This window comes from Triticum urartu, chromosome 2A (assembly GCF_056163025.1).
Source record: "Triticum urartu cultivar PI428250 chromosome 2A, HENAU_Tu73, whole genome shotgun sequence".
Lineage (NCBI taxonomy): Eukaryota > Viridiplantae > Streptophyta > Magnoliopsida > Poales > Poaceae > Triticum > Triticum urartu.
The window spans coordinates 622,194,570-622,212,200 of record NC_141874.1 but is presented as its reverse complement, the minus strand read 5'-3'; the positions used below and the strand labels follow the sequence as shown (position 1 = coordinate 622,212,200).

Here is a 17,631-nt window from a genome sequence, read left to right as displayed (position 1 = left end):
AACCCGCCGTAGCATCAATGATCTGATCAATACGAGGGAGGGCAAAAGGGTCAGCTGGACAAGCTTTGTTTAAATCAGTGTAATCCACACACATACGCCATGTGCCATTCTTCTTGAGTACAAGCACTGGGTTGGCCAACCACTCTGGGTGAAAAACTTCCACAATGAACCCGGTTGCCAAGAGCCGAGCCACCTCCTCTCCAATGGCCTTGCGCTTTCCTCGTTGAACCGCCGGAGGAACTATCTGACCGGCTTAAACTTTGGATCAATATTGAGAGTGTGCTCAACGAGTTCTCTCGGGACACCTGGCATATCAGAAGGTTTCCATGCAAAGATGTCCCGATTCTCACGGATGAACTCGATGAGCGCGCTTTCCTATTTTGGATCCAAGTTGGCACTGATGATGAACTGTTTGGATGAGTTGCCGGGCACAAAGTCAACCGTCTTGGTGTCATCAGCTAATTTGAATTTCAACACCGGCTCATGCTCCGTTGTTGGCTTCTTTAACGACGTCATGTCTGCCGGGTCAACATTATCTTCATAAAACTTTAACTCCTCTGTTGCACAAACAGACTCAGCATACACATCATCTCCTTCTTCACACTCCAGGGCTATTTTCCGGCTTCCATGCAGTGTAATGGTGCCTGTCGTGGGTTTGTCACGGCAGATGTCCTCGTGAAAGGACTTAGTCGTGGAGCCATCGCAACGGGTTAGCTTAAAGGGGTTAAACCGGACAAGGGGACACGGGAGTTTATACTAGTTCGGCCCCTTCAATGAAGGTAAAAGCCTACGTCTAGTTGTGATTGGTATTGCTAGGGTTTCGAAGGCCAGGGAGCGAATCCGCTTTGTCTGGCTCTCGAGTTGTTGTTGTCTGTCCCTAAACTGCGGCCGGGTCGTCCCTTTATATACATAGGTTGACGCCCGCCGGGCTACAGAGTCCCGAAGCCGGATCATAAACGTATCCGGTTTGGCCTCTCTCTTTCTATCTTACTATACAAGTTACATGACTAGGCCGGTTTACATTTTACAGACTGTAACCCGCCTTTGGGCCCTCCGTAAAGCGCCATCATCTTTACATCTTCATGTACTTCTAATCTTCAAAGAGTCAACCCGGCTACATAAGGCCAGTTTACCTCCAGTAGTAATATCCCCAACATTAGGCCCCAGATCGGTTTGAACTTGTTCATGTCAATCTTCCACACTTAGAAAAAATCTTCTCTCTTATCTTCATTTTTGATCTTGTAAACCGCCATGACGTCATACTTTAAAATTACGATAAACCGCCCTGACGTCATCCATCCGTTGATGCCGGAGATTTCCTTCATTTAACACATATCCATTCATCGAGGCGACACCTTTATTAACTTATCCATTTTTGGGCTCCTCGATTCATGTACTTACCATTTTATCACTTCGCCTTATAAATAGGACCGAGGGGTCATTTTCACTGTTTCCCCCCGTGCCTCTTCGCGTCATCTTCCTCGCGCCGCTCAGCCTCTGAAGCTCTGCTGCCACCGTCGACCGTCGCGTCTGCTCCGACCTTGGCCACTGCATCACCCTGAACGCACCAGAATACTGCGGCGCCCTTCCGCTTCCTCACCAGCTCCGGTAAGTTCACTGCTTTTTTCACCATAGATCTGTTCTAGGGTTTCGACATTCTTCGCAGTTCTTCCGAAGTTCACCAGTGCTATTCTTCCATGTTCTTCCTTTAATAAATGGACACTTTATGCTTCATGCATATCTTGCCATAGCTTACCTACCATGGTCATCACAAATCCTTATGCGCAAAAAACTGATCTAGTCTGTCAAAAATTGCTTCAGTTCTGCACCCCTTCAAGATCCAATTATTTTTGCTTTTCTGTCTTATCTTTAGATCCGAATGTTTTATACATCACTGTGAGATCTGTTTCTATGTTCCTGTGAGATCCGTTTCTCCTCGCACCAATATAAGCGGTTTAACATTTGTATAAATAGTCTATGCCATTAGCCCTCTGATAAACCGGAAAAGCATGTTACCTTCATAATTATGCTCCGGTTTAACAGTGTCTGATCAATCCTGCGCTAGCATTACCTTTTGTCTCTCATTATACTAGTCTCCGGGTTGTACCATTTATCATAGCAGTATGTTTCTTACTCCCTTGTCTCTTGTGTATAATCATGCGTAATTTATAAACCGGCCTTTCATTTTCAGTTTGTTCGCTTTGCAATGGCCAAACAATTCACTGCCTGCAACTGGGCTCGTTCCCGGGTTACTGAGGCTCAATTGAATGAGATGGTTAGCATCGGCTCTCTGCCTAAGAAAACTGAGATCAAATGGCGAGTTCCAGGAACTGAGAATCCTCCAACCCCAAGACAAGGCGAGGTGGTAATCTTTGTTGACCATATAGGCCGTGGTTTCAAACCGCCAGGGTCAAAATTTTATCGAGATGTGCTTGCCAGCTTCCAACTGCATCCACAAGATATTGGTCCCAACTCAGTCTCCAACTTATGCAATTTCCAAGTCTTTTGTGAAGTCTATTTACAAGAAGAACCAACTGCAGAACTGTTGCGGGATTTCTTTCACTTAAACCGGCGCACAGAGTTTGTGAATGGCCCGAACACAAAGCTTGGTGGTGTCTCGATTCAAAAGCGGAAAGAAGTGGAATTTCCTCATGCCAAACATCATAGCCACCCAAAGGAATGGAACCAAACATGGTTTTATTGCAGAGACACTTCGCCTGAGGATGAAAATCCCCTCCCCGGCTTCCGTGATCATAGATTATCCAATACTCACCCAATGCCACAACGCCTGAGCTCTTCAGAAAGGGCAAAATAGGCTCATCAAATCGCCAAACTCTGGGCCTTTATGGCAAACGGTTTAACAGGTGTGGATTTTGTGCGCTGTTGGATATCCTGGAGTATCTTGCCGCTAAGCCGGCGTCCCAGTTTAATGTGCGAATATACCGGTGAAGTTGATGATCCTCAACGCCATTGCAACATCCAATTATCTGAGGAAGAAGTTACTGAAGGTGTAAAGAAGATTCTAAATGAATCGGAACTGGTCTGTAGTCAAACCGGTCTGAGTCCCTTCTATACCAAGAATAAACCGCCTGCTGTAAGCATTACACTTCCTCTTCATCTCTAATATCTTTAACTTATACAAGCTGTAACCCTTCTTCTTTATATATAGGGTGATGACCCCTTCTGGAAACGGAAATCCATAGAGAAATCGGCAAAGCCAACTGGAGACAAAGTGGTCAAACCAACCCGCCCAAAGACCGAAGCCGTAAAATGGACGTCAAAGCGGAAAACAGCTGATCCGGATTAATATGGAACTTGATGATGATACTGATGACCCAGAAGTTGAGGTAGAACTTGACTCACTTGGCTCTCTTTTTATGCATCTTGTTAACAATGATCTTCCTCAGGAGGAGGCAGAAGCTAGTCAGGCTGATGACGTAGAGGTAATTACCCTTTCCTCCGGTTCAGACTGTATGCCAACACAAAAAACTCGCCAAACAATCCAGAAAGTAAGCTTTTCTCATCCTCTTGCTCACTTGGATCCAACATTTATTTTGAAGACTCAACAGCATGAACCTCGCCGGACAACCCGGCACAGTGGCCAACAGGTCACCTCTGCCGGTTTACCTGATACTCCGGTTCGGAAGCGCCGGTCTGAGGTCACTCCTACTTCTGACCATTCTTACCCCAAGGCAGGTTATTTTAGACAGCCTCTTAATCCGTCTGATTCAAATTATCAGGTGACACCTCCTTCCTCTTCTGGTGAATCGACAACAACTCAACTCCCCCCTTTGAAAACTGTGGCCGGGTGAGTTATGAAAAACCTTTCCTTTCAATGCGCCCTACATCTTTTGAACAGGATGTTAATCCTTTCTTATTCTGTTTGCAGGGCCAAAGCCAGACCCAGCAAGAAAGCTCGGGTCACCAATCCGCCAGAAGACCCTGTTGCCGAAGAAGAAGAACCAGGAGGTGAACCGGATCAGACTGGTGAACCGGATCAGACTGGTGAACCGGAAGGCCTCCATCCTGAAACAACTTTTGATGATCCGCCCCTTGACGGCCAACACACTGACGAACCAATAGATGCTGAGCCTACCGCCCCTGATACTGAATTGGCAGAACCAAACCGGGCTGATCCAATGAAAGACACTGAAATTCCATCATCATCCACCAAAAATCCTGAAGGCCAAGGTGATGAAGTTATTATTACTGGAATAGGCCACAGCTCTCCTGGTCATCCCGTCATTTTTGCTCAGCATAGTGCCAAAGAAGAGCAAATTGCCAAGGATAAAGTTAAATGGAGCAACGACTTATCAAACTATGCTCATCTTAACGCTGATGAGCTTCACTCCGGCTTCTTAAACCGTCTGCACTCAAACCGGGATTATGAAGCCGGTTTGGTGAATTTGATGAAAGAACGATATGAGGTAAATGCTTCTCCCTTGTACATTGATTTATAGCTGAAATATTATTCCAAGTAGCCTCCAAGAACCGTTTTATGATTGTTAATCATAAACCGGGTCTTTGTAACACTTCAAGCATCCCATCATTGATCCTTGCAAAGGCGTGTCCTCAATCATAGATAAGACTCATGTTTGAAAAAATTAGATAACGTTCTGCAGCTTGGCAAGTTAATCTGGTTTTAATCCACACTGCCGGTTTAGAACAAACATACATTAGCCCCCAAGTGTCAAGGATAATGCTTGCATTGCTCTGGAGACTTGTATAGAGGGTAGTATTTGAAAGCAAAGAGGCATTAGCCCCGAAGTATGAAGTGGATAACTTGTTATATGCTTTATACTTAGTGCATAAATATGTTGTTTTGTTGAATATACCTTCAATGTTGCAGGCTGAACTGAGAAACAAAGATGCCCAAAACTCTGACTTGCAAGAAAATGTGAAGTCTCAACAAGCCGAAGCTGCAAAAGCCAAAGAGGAGCTGACGCAGGCCCTGGCCAAAATGGAAAAGCTGAAAGAATCCTTAAACAAAGATCGTGCTGAATGGGAAACCGAAAAAGCCGATTTAACCAAAAGAGCTGCAGATGCCGAGGGTGCACTGAAACCGGTGGTTGAAGAACTAGCCGGTTTGAAGCGCCAAATCAATGCTATGACCTCTGCTATCTTTGGTAAGTGTCTATTTATGTATGTTGCACCAGTCAATGAATCTTAAAACTAACCAAAATGTTGATAAAATCTTTGGCAGGAACTCGGATCACTCATCTTGGTGCAGATATGCGAATGAAGCTCAAAGCGGCATATACATTGGTTGAGCAGCTATACTCTGGGTCTCAACGAGCCATTAGTACAACGGCTTATAACAAACCGGCGCCAACGTTGATTAAGGAGACCCTTGAGAAGCTGGGCATGTTACCGGCGTGTATTGCCGAGTTGAAAAGAGCCGCTGCGAGAGTAGGAGCATTAACCGCCCTTATTCGAGCCAAGGCCTAGATTCCAGACCTTGAAGCAGAGGATATCATTAAAGGATATCCAGGCGTTAAAGAAGACGGTTCAAACTTTGACAATGATGATCTTCGGCGGCTGAACAAACATATGCGGCCAGCGGCCAGCAAATTGGCTGAGGACACCGATTTGTCCCATTTTCAACCGTTTTATGATGCAGAAGGGAAAAGACAGCCAGACGAGATCCATGAAGTCAAAGAACTTGTGCCTCCGATTTGTAAGCACACTTATGCCCCTGATATTAACCCTTCTGATCTTATCCATGAGGAAGCAGTATTCCAAGCTTTAACCGGAATCGATTGGTCAACGGCTGATTTCCAGCGGCTGGGGAGGGATGAAGAAGTGCCTACACCAACTAATCCGCAACCGTCAAACCGTCATGATGAAGAATCCTGATCCGGTCGCCGGTTTATATGGCTACTGTGAAAAACAATGGCACTGTTTGAGCCGCTTTGAAGCTTCATGTAATAGGATAGCTGAAACTTTGTTTATCTGCCATGCCATCGAGCATGTTTCATAACGCTTTGTAACAATCTGTGCCGCCCTTCAGGATATATTTTATGCATAGCCTATGATGACTTGCCTTCCCGGGTCCAAAAAAACTTAAAAATGTCTAGCGGTTTGCCGCTAAACATGTCATAATATCCAAGAAGTATATAGTACTTTAGCTGAATAATCAAGTGTTTATACAAAAAATAATGTACAGAACATACCTCATTAATTGAACAAACGTGTATACAGCAAAGGTGTTTAACACCAACCCGATACGTTTGATAATTTCATCTTCATAATGCTGGTCTATGTATTAAACCGGACCGGTATAACTAACGGATTTTCTTTATAACACTGGTGATTTAGTAAAACCAGACCGGGTCAATGACCACCGGTTTATAATTGATCATGTGCCAACAACTGGTGGTTGGAAAGCAAGCCGGGTCAAGGACGCCGGTTTATCAAAAAATACTTATGATTGTCAACAAACAAAATTCAAATAGGAAAATATGCGAGGCTTTTTACGAGCTGCCAGGCTCCAAATCGAGGCTTTTCATGGGCTGCCAGGCCTCTGAGTTAAACCATTTAACAAAGCCTTTTAAGATGGGCCTCCAATTAACCAATCATCGTTTTAACTGTGACAAGTTCAGGGTCTGTGAAAGATTGACTTGTCACACGTTCGATGGGTCATGCCAGGATTACCTGGATAGGAGTGGCTTACTTGATGAAGGCAGGATAACCTGGGGTTTTAGGTGAATACACCAGGCTTCCAAGCCATGGCTTGATAGCCAATTATGAGGGTGCTTTCAAACTCTTTGTTGCTTTGCAAAAAAGAGCCCCCAAGTAACTTTGTGAGTGATGCTCAGCGTGTGCCTATGTTTGAGTTTGTACTGTGTACAATACTCTCTTTGGCTCCACAAATTTTTCCTTGTGTGGCTGAAATGCCTATCAAGAGGTGTAGCTGTGGTTCAAACATGACCAAGCCCCCTAGTGATTTTCTTTATCTTTACGCAGCTGCTAAAGCCGGTTTAACAAAGACTCTGCTTTGACCGTTAACTTGTAAAAGCACACATATGATATAAGAAAGAACAGATACCCCGCTTATAACGGAGGCTCCGGTTTATTATATGGTATATACACTGTCATAAATATGTACAGGTGAAGAGCCTATGGCCTCAAGTATAGTAAGGCCGAAGGAGAGCTATGTTCCATGGCCGCTTTGTCTCCTCCTCCGATTGACGTGAGTCTTCATGCTCTCAAACATCAATGAGGTAGTAGGATCCGTTGTGCAGATTTTTGCTGACCACAAAGGGTCCTTCCCAAGGGGGGGATAACTTGTGCATATCAGTCTGATCCTGGATGAGCCGGAGCACCAAATCACCTTCTTGAAAGGTTCTAGTTTTAACCCGGCGGCTGTGATAACGTCGAAGATCTTGTTGATAAATCGCCGAACGTGCTGCTGCAAGATCCCGCTCTTCATCCAACAGGTCTAGAAAATCCTGATGTGCCTTCTCATTATCAGCTTCAACATAAGCTGCCACACGGGGCGAATCGTGATGGATGTCACTAGGAAGAACCGCCTCCGCTCCATAAACCATGAAGAAAGGCGTGTAACCCGTAGACCTATTGGGTGTGGTGTTGATGCTCCATAACACAGAAGGTAGCTCCTCGACCCAACAACCCGGCGTCCGCTTTAAGGGAACCATAAGCCTTGGTATGATACCCCGTAGAATTTCTTGATTTGCCCTTTCCGCTTGACCATTAGATTGGGGGTGAGCCACTGATGCTAGATCAAGCCGGATGTGCTCACGTTGACAGAATTCTTCCATCTCTCCTTTTGATAAATTAGTACCGTTATCTGTTATAATGCTATGTGGAAAGCCAAACCAGAATATCACCTTTTTGATGAATTGAACCGCCGTGGCTGCATCACACTTGCTGACTGGCTCTGCCTCCACCCATTTAGTGAATTTATCAACTGCTACTAACAGGTGGGTCTTCTTGTCCTTGGAGAGCTTGAAGGGTCCAACCATATCCAGCCCCCAAGTTGCAAATGGCCACGTAGTTGGAATCATCCGCAACTCTTGAGCCGGAACGTGCGCACGGCGGGCAAACTTTTGACATCCATCACATCTTTTGACTAAATCCTCCGCATCAACATGCGCCGTCAACCAGTAAAAACCGTGGAGAAAAGCTTTGGCAACCAATGACTTTGAACTGGCGTGGTGACCGCAATCCCCTTCATGAATTTCTCGCAAAATCTCACAACCTTCTTGACGAGAAACACATCGCTGAATTGCTCCTGAAACACTATAACGATGTAACTCCCCGTTGAGTATGGTCATGGACTTGTAACGCCGGATTATCTATCAAGCCAACGTTTCCTCAGCTGGTAACTCGCCCCGGTTCATGTAATCCAGATACGGGATCGTCCAATCCAGTATGGCATGCAGAGCTGCCACCAACTGAGCCTCCGGATCAGGAATAGCCAAATCTTCTTCGGTTGGTATTTTGACTGACGGATTGTGCAATACATCAAGAAAGACATTGGGCGGAACCGGTTTACGTTGGGAACCAAGACGACTTAAAGCGCCCGCCGCTTCATTCTTCCGCCGGTCTATATGGTCCACCTGATAACCTTTAAAGTGACCAGCCACTGCGTCCACCTCTCGCCGATATGCAGCCATGAGTGGGTCCTTAGAATCCCAAGTGCCAGACACTTGCTGAGCCACTAGATCTGAATCGCCGAAGCACTTAACCCGGCTCAAATTCATCTCTTTAGCCATCCGAAGACCATGGAGTAAAGCCTCATATTCAGCTGCATTATTAGTACAAGGGAACATTAAACGGAGGACATAACAAAACTTGTCACCTCGTGGGGAAGTTAATACGACTCCAGCCCCCGAACCCTCTAACTGTCTGGACCCATCAAAATGAATAGTCCAGTATGTATTATCTGGTTTCTCCTCAGGTGCCTGTAACTCCGTCCAATCGTTGATGAAATCCACGAGTGCTTGGGACTTGATCGTCGTGCGGGGTATATATTTGAGCCCGTGAGGTCCAAGCTCAATGGCCCACTTGGCAATCCGGCCAGTTGCCTCTCTGTTTTGAATGATGTCGCCCAGAGGAGCTGAACTGACCACTGCGATAGGATGGCCCTGAAAATAGTGTTTGAGCTTCTCGCTTGCCATAAACACCCCATACACCAGTTTCTGCCAATGTGGATACCTCTGCTTTGACTCAATGAGCACCTCACTGATATAATAAACCGGCCGTTGAACCGGATACTCTTTGCCAGGCTCCTTGCGCTCTACCATAATGGCTACGCTGACAGCCCGGGTATTAGCAGCCACATATAATAATAATGGCTCTTTATCGATCGGTGCTGCCAGCACGGGCGGTTCCACTAGCTGCCTCTTCAGATCTTCAAACGCCTTATCGGCTGCCTCACTCCAGACAAAGTTATCTGTTTTCTTGAGCATCTGATATAAGGGGATGGCCTTCTCTCCAAGGCGGCTGATAAACCGGATCAAGGCTATAATCCGGCCGGCCAGACGTTGAACATCGTTAATACATGCCGGTTTAGCCAAGGACGTAATTGCTGCAATATTTTCCGGATTAGCCTCAATGCCTCTGTTTGAAACCAGAAAGCCTAAGAGCTTGCCTGCTGGGACACCAAAAACACACTTCTCCGGATTGAGCATCATCTTGTAGACCCGGAGATTGTCAAAGGCTTCCCGTAGATCATCTATCAATGTCCCCTCCTTTCTGGATTTGACCACAATATCATCCACATACACATGAACATTGCGCCCAATTTGCTTATGAAGGCAATTCTGAACACATCGCTGGTAAGTTGCCTGGGCACTCTTGAGTCCAAAGGGCATGAAAACATAGCAGAAGGCTCCAAAGGGAGTTATAAAGGCTGTCTTCTCCTGGTCCTTAACTGCCATTTTGATCTGATGATAACCAGAGTAAGCATCCAAAAAACACAAACGGTCACAACCCGCCGTAGCATCAATTATCTGATCAATGCGAGGGAGAGCAAAGGGGTCTGCAGGGCAAGCCTTGTTTAGATCTGTGTAGTCCACACACATGCGCCAAGTGCCGTTTTTCTTAAGAACCAACACCGGATTGGCTAACCACTCTGGATGAAAAACTTTGACAATAAACCCAGCAGCTAACAGACGGGCTACCTCTTCACCTATAGCCTTGCGTCTTTCCTCGTTGAAACGGCGGAGGAACTGTCGGACCGGTTTGAACTTAGGATCAATGTTGAGTGTGTGCTCAGCGAGTTCTCTCGGTACACCTGGCATGTCAGAAGGTTTCCATGCAAAGATGTCCCAATTCTCACGGATGAACTCGATGAGCGCACTTTCCTATTTGGGATCCAGGTTAGCGCTGATGTTGAACTGTTTGGATGAATCGCCAGGGACAAAGTCAACCATCTTAGTGTCTGTAGTTGATTTGAACTTCAATGCTGGATCATGTTCCGTAGTTGGCTTTTTTAAGGAGGTCATGTCTGCCGGATCAACTTGCTCCTTATAGAATTTTAACTCCTCCATGGCACAAACCGACTCAGCATAAGCCGCATTGCCTTCTTCACACTCCAAAGCAATCTTTCTACTTGCATGTATTGTGATAGTCCCCTTATGACCTGGCATTTTAAGCTGTAGGTAAACATAACATGGCCTTGCCATAAACTTAGCATAAACCGGCCGCCCAAATAAGGCGTGGTACAGACTTTTGATCTTCACCACCTCAAATGTCAATGTTTCTGACCTTGAATCGTAGTCATCTCCAAAAGCTACCTCCAAAGCTATCTTACCAACAGGATATGCAGACTTACCAGGCACCACACCATGAAATACCGTATTCGACGGTTTAAGATCCTTATCTATCAACCCCATACGGCGGAATGTATCATAATACAAAATATTGATACTACTTCCCCCATCCATGAGCACTTTAGTGAACTTGTATCCCCCAACTTGAGGGGCTACCACCAAGGCCAAATGACCTGGATTATCAACCCGGGGCGGGTGATCCTCTCTACTCCACAAAATAGGTTGCTCCGACCAGCGTAAATACTGAGGTACTGCCAGCTCAACGGAGTTGACTGCCCTTTTGTGAAGCTTCTGATCACATTTGCACAAACTAGTAGTGAAGACATGATATTGCCCGCTGTTCAGCTGTTTGGGATTGCTCTGATAACCCGACTGCTGCTTCTGCTGCTGACTCCCCTGATGGTTGTAGCCTCCCTGGTTGCCTTGGTGTCCTTGATTGACGTTTCCGGTTTGATTGCCTGGAAACCCTGAACCGGAACCACCACCTCCGTAACCCGGCCCGTGGAAACCTCCTCCTAAACCGCCGGGCGGGCCGCTGTCATTTTGGAACATATTGGAATTCTTGAAATCCCGCATGATATAACAATCTTTCCAGAGATGTGATGCCGGTTTCTCCTTCGATCCATGCTTTGGACATGGCTGATTTAACAAATGCTCCAAGTTATTGCCTGGACCTCCACCCCTCTGGGGCTGCTTGCCTTTACAGCGCTGGCCATTCTCCTGCGCGTTGGTATTTGCGACAAAGTCCAAACTACTGTCGGCCTTGCGCTTACCAGTATTTCCATGGCCTGCCGGATTATGTTGTTGGCCTTTGGCATTGCCGTTGTTCTTACCCTTCTCCGGTTTGTCCTCCTCTAAATCCGGATCCTTGGTATTATCTGAATCGGCATATTTAACCAAAGCGGCCATGAGTGTTGACATGTCGTTGCAGTGACGTTTGAGCCTTCCCAACTTCTGTTTCAACGGTTTGAAACGGCAATTGCCCTCTAACGTTAACACTACGGTGTCCGCATTGATATGATCTGATGAATGCAAAATCGCCGAGACCCGTTTGACCCAATGGGTCGTGGACTCCCCTTCTTCTTGGACACAAGCAGCCAGATCTACAATTGACCTTGGCTGCTTACACGTATCCTTGAAGTTCTGGATAAACTGGTGCTTCAGTTCGGCCCATGATCCAACAGAGTTGGATGGCAAGCTCTTCAACCAAGTGCGAGTTGTTCCTTCCAACATCATGGTGAAATATTTAGCACACACCGCCTCATCCACATCTAACATCTCCATTGCCATCTCATAGCTTTCCACCCACGCCTCTGGCTGCAAATCGGCGGTGTAATTTGGTACCTTACGGGGTCCCTTGAAATCCTTGGGTAGTCGCACATTACGCAAAGCGGGAGTTAAACATGGTACCCCTAAGGAACTGAACATCGCCCCTGGCTCCACGAAGGCGGTGGGGTGAACCGGAGTATGCTGTCGTGCTCCGTGTCGAGCTTTCAACTCGGCCTCTCGACGTGCGCGGCCATGGTCCACAACATCTTGCGCATTAGCACCTCCCCCAGCCGGGTTGTTCCCTCGTGGCGAATTTCGGCGACGTGCACTACTGGACACGGCCGGTTCGTCCTCCACGTGTGTGCTATAACTCCGGCTTGGACGGGGAGTGGAATGAATCCTCTCACGGCTGTGTGAATATGCTTGCTATTGATTTAGTGCTGTCTGAAGGAGATCCCTGGCCCGACGCGCTTCCACCGCAACCGGTGACTCGCCGTCGGTTGGGAGGGCCGCCAGGCGTGAAGCGGCGGCCACAATGTTGTCCAACGGGTTGGAATAATGCCCGGGCGGCGTTTGTGGTACAACATTGTTCTCGCGAGGCAGGTCCGTCGTGCGCGGCTGAACCGACGCTCCTGCTCCTGGCGCCCCCGCTCGGTTTAGCGTGGGTTGGTTACCAGCTCCTACACCTGGCGTGTTGAAAAGATTCTGCGGCTCATAAACTGACGGGAGACGTGATCGGTACCTTCTTCTCATGACTTCCTCTGAAGCATTCTGATCCAGTCTAATCCGGTAAGCCTGTGCTTCCAACTCGGCCCGCTCCGTAGCCATCCTGGCATTCTCTGCTGCCAGGTCCACTTTAGCCTGGGCTATCTAATCTTTCACTTTTACAATCTCCGCATCGTGTTGATCCCTAGCTGTTGCGTCCACCTCCGCGGACATCAATGTTGCCAGAGCGTCGAACAAATCAGACAAGACTTGGGCCGGAGGTGGCGCCGAGCTTCCTACCCCTGCTGTTGTGGCCGTCGTTGAACCGAATAGCATTGCTGCGGTGGTAGATGAATGAGGCGCCGATTGTGTGCCGGCCATGAAGATGGCGGCCTGGTTTGGCAGACCGGGGGAATCCGGAATACTGTTGCCCTCGGATCCTCCCTCAATCTGGCTGTCCTGCAACTGGTAAAGCGATTCGGTTTCTCCAGAAGACTCGTCATCAGAGCAGACTACGGTTTCTCCATCGGACACCGGTCCTTCCTCGTACCCCGATCCATGGACGACACCTACGAAAACATGCCTTGCCTCGGGCTGAACCGGCGAAGAACTTGCGCCCCGAGCCGTTTCGATGATGTCGGTGCAGATGTCCGGCTCGGGGGCCGGTTCGCCGATCTTGCTGATGAAGACGTGAATCCCACCAAAGGGGACCCGGTACCTGTATTCGATTGAATCGGTCTCGGGACCCCATCCTGCGTTGTTGATGTAGAGCTTGCCGCGGCGACTCTTCATCATCCGGCCCACAGCGTATCCCTTGAGTCCATCGAAGCTGCCCTTCAAGAACTCAAAACCATCATGGGATAGCCCCACGGTGGGCGCCAACAGTGCCCTTATAACCTGGCATCTTGAGCTGTAGATATACATAACACGGCCGATCCATGAACTTGGCGTAAGCCGGTCGTCCAAACAGAGCATGATATGGGCTTTTGATATTAACCACCTCAAAAGTTAACTTCTCTGCCCTGGAATCATATTCATCCCCAAAGGCTACTTCCAGCTCAATCTTACCAACTGGGTATGCCGATTTGCCAGGTACAACACCGTGAAAAACAGTGTTGGATTGCTTAAGACTCTTATCAGTCAACCCCATCCGATGGAACGTCTCATAGTAGAGGATTTTGATGCTACTACCTCCATCCATAAGCACTTTAGTGAATTTATATCCACTGACCCGAGGTGCTACTACCAAGGCTAAGTGACCCGGGTTGTCAACCCGGGGAGGATGATCTTCTCTATTCCACACAATAGGCTGTTTAGACCACCTCAAATAACGTGGTATCGCCGGCTCAACAGCATTGGCAGCCCTCTTATGAAGCTTCTGGTCCCTCTTGCACAAACTAGTGGTAAATACATGGTATTGCCCACTATTCAACTGTTTTGGGTTGCTCTGATATCCAGACGGTTGCTGCTGATTGCCTTGGCCGGGTTGTTGATTGTAACTTGCCTGGTTACCTGTATGGCCTTGACCGTGAAAACCGCTTCCACCTAAACCGGCGCCCGGGCCATGAAAGCCGCCTCCGCCTGAACCGCTGCCAGACCCGTGACCTCCGTCAAATGCGCTTGAATTTTTAAATGCCTTCATGATCGTACAGTCCTTCCACAGATGGGTTGCTGGCTTCTCCCGGGTGCCGTGTCTTGGGCAAGGTTCATTCAATAGTTGCTCGAGGGTGAGACCTGACCCGCCTGACCGAGGGGGTTGCCTACCCCTGCGCCATTGATTGTTACCCTGTGTATTGGTGTTAGCCACAAATTCATCAGCCTTACATTTATTACCTCCTTGATTTGCCGGGTTATGCTGGTGACCCTTGCCGTTGCCATTCTTCTTTCCCTTCCCTGTTTTCTCCTCATCAGACAAGGGATCCTTAGTATTATCAGAATCAGCATACTTAACCAGAGCCGCCATCAACTGGCCCATGTCATTGCAGTCACGCTTGAGTCGCCCCAGCTTCTGTTTCAGAGGTTCAAAACGGCAATTTTTCTCCAACATTAAGACTGCCGATCCAGCATCCATCTTATCAGATGAATGCATTATCTCCTTGACCCGGCGCACCCAATGGGTTGTGGACTCACCTTCCTCTTGTTTTACAATTAGTCAGGTCCACGATTGACATAGGTTGTTTGCATGTGTCCTTGAAGTTCTGAATGAACCGGGCTTTTAACTCCACCCATAAGCCGATGGAATTGGGGGGCAATCCTTTTAGCCAAGTGCGAGCCGTTCCATCCAACATCATAGTGAAATACTTAGCCATTGCCACGTCGCTGACCTCCAACAACCCCATTGCCATCTCATAACTCTCAATCCAGGCCCCAGGCTGCAAGTCAGCCGTGTAGTTAGGCACCTTACGAGGCCCCTTGAAGTCTTTTGGCAAGCGCTCATTACGTATGGCCGGCACCAGGCAAGGGACACCTCCGGTTCTTGTGGCCACTCCTGCCTCAATCGAGGTTGCTGGATAAGCCGGAAAAGTCTGATGAGCCGCCTGCTCCACTGCCAGCTGAACCGCTCGCTCAGCCTCTTGTCGGATCCTCTCCTAATCCGCTAAGTTAAGGGCTCCCGCCTGCATCGGCTCATGTCTGCGTGGTTGGTTGCGGCGCTGAGCGTTGCTTGACATATCAGCTGAGTCCATATGCCTGCTATAGCTCGGGCTCCGGCTCGGGCGAGAGGTTGAATGGATTCTGTCTCGACTGTAAGAGTACGCATCCTGCTATGCCAGAGCTGTCTGAAGAAGCTCCCTCACCCTTCGTGTCTCGATTGCTGTCGGAGAATCGCCTTCCATCGGGAGAGCCGCCAAACGAGCTGACGTAGCAATGAGGTTTTCCAAAGGATTAGAGAAGTGACCCGGTGGTGTTGACGCATAATGAGGCAGAGCGGTATACATGCGAGGTGGCTCCATGGTCCGCGGCTGAATCGGTGCTCCGGGTGTCGTGATCCGATTTGCTTCCGGTGGGTTACTTGGGACGGCCCCAGGTGTATGGAAAAGGTTCCTGGGATCGAGTGTCAGAGGTAGACGTGATTGAGTTTTCTGATGCCTCCTCCTCATGACCTCGTTTGACGCATTTAGATCCATCGAGAGCCGGAAAGTCTCCTGGCCTCTTTAGCTGCTAAGTTTTCCTTGGCCTGTGCCATCTCTGCGCGCACCCGTGCCACCTCCGCATCATTCTGGACCTTGTCCGCCGGTTCTACCACGGCAGTCAATAGGGCCGTCAGCTTATCCGTGAGGTCCATTAGTATCTGAGCCGGGGAGCGCGCGGGGTCTCCTGACTCGGCCGCTGCCGAACGGGTGGCCGTTGCTGTCGCAGCCATGGAGATCTGCCCGGGCTGGTGCCTGCCATGAAGACTCCAGCTCGATTCGGCGGCTCAAAGGGGTCCGGAATACTGCTGCCATCGGAACAGCCCCCAAGCATGCCATCCTGCAACTGATACAATGAGTCCATCTTGCCTGTGGATGACGTAGCGTCAGAACAGATGGCCGTCTCACCACCATCCATTGATCCTTCCGAATATTCACCTCCGTGGATGCAGCCCACAAAGACACGTTTTATGGCGGGTCAGGCCTGGGCGGGTCTCGCATGCTGAGCCGTCTCGATGATGTCGGTGCAGATGTCCGGCTCAGGGCCTGATTCGCCGATCCGGCCGATGAATACATGAATCCCGCCAAAGGGGACCCAGTACCCGTACTCGATTGAGCCGGCCTCGGGGCCCCAGCCTTCGTTGTCGATGTAGAGCTTGCCGCGACGACTCTTGGTCATCCGGCCCACAGCGTATCCCTTGAGCCCTTCGAAGTTTCCCTTCAAGAACTCAAATCCACCGTGCGCTGGCCCCACGGTGGGCGCCAACTGTCGTGGAATTGTCACGGCAGATGTCCTAGCAAAAGGACTTAGTCGTAGGGCCATCACAACTAGGAAGCTTAAATGGGTTAATCGGGACAAAGGACACGAGAGGTTTTATACTAGTTCGGCCCTTACCATGAAGGTAAAAGCCTACGGCTAGTTGTGTTGGAATTGCTGGGGTTTCGATCACCAAGAGGCTGATCCGCCGGCTTGGTTCTCGATCTCTTGTTTCCTGCCCTAAGCCGCCACCGGGTCGTCCCCTTATATACAGGGGCTGACGCCTGGCAGCCTACAGAGTCCCAGCCGGCTCATAAAGCGTGTCCGGCTCGGTGACTTCTTTTACATGCCTTTCGTTACAAGTCTTTCTTTACATACGGCGGTTTATAATATTGGGCCTTAAGCCGCCTCTGGGCTTAGGCCTTCTATAAGCCTTAATAAACTATCACCTTGAATGTTTATTGGGCTTCCTTTGTGACCCGTCATTGGGATTGATCCGGCCCCTCCTGGGCGGGTCATAACTGATAGCTATATCCCCAACAGTTGGGTTTGGATGATTACCTCAAGATTATGAAGGAATGAAGCAATATTGGAATTTAAGGAGGTGTAATGCAAGAATATGGAACAATAGTAACTCAAAGGATGAGTTAAAGCTGTGCAAGTATTGAAGTGGGCCTATAACCCATAGGCCCAGGAATTAATAAGGATCAAGTACTCCCTGGAAGAAGAAATTTGGAAGAAGTTGTTATTTGATCAACAAACGTTTCTTAGGGGGATACGAAAACTAGAGAGTTGCGATGAACGGTAGATGTTTTGTTCAGCTTGCAGAATCAATGGATATATCCGAACCCAGTTTGTCGACAAGACAATTTTTGCAATGCTTGTGAGGATGCCAATTGTTAGAATACGTGATTCATGGTCTATGTATGAAGTAATGATTCAAGTATGGGATGGATTGGCCCCCATATCTGAG

The 17,631-nt window shown here is 48.3% G+C and overlaps 1 protein-coding gene across 1 annotated transcript; it reads left to right on the top strand.

Moving 5' to 3' along the window:
* Nucleotides 1–3,473: 3,473 nt before the first annotated feature.
* LOC147986261 (uncharacterized) lies at nt 3,474–5,448 on the top strand. The gene is made up of 4 exons (XM_087541937.1): nt 3,474–3,808; nt 3,890–4,427; nt 4,850–5,126; nt 5,204–5,448. The coding sequence occupies exons 1-4, from the start codon at nt 3,474–3,476 to the stop codon at nt 5,446–5,448; spliced, it is 1,395 nt and encodes a 464-aa protein (XP_087398063.1).
* Nucleotides 5,449–17,631: the final 12,183 nt, after the last annotated feature.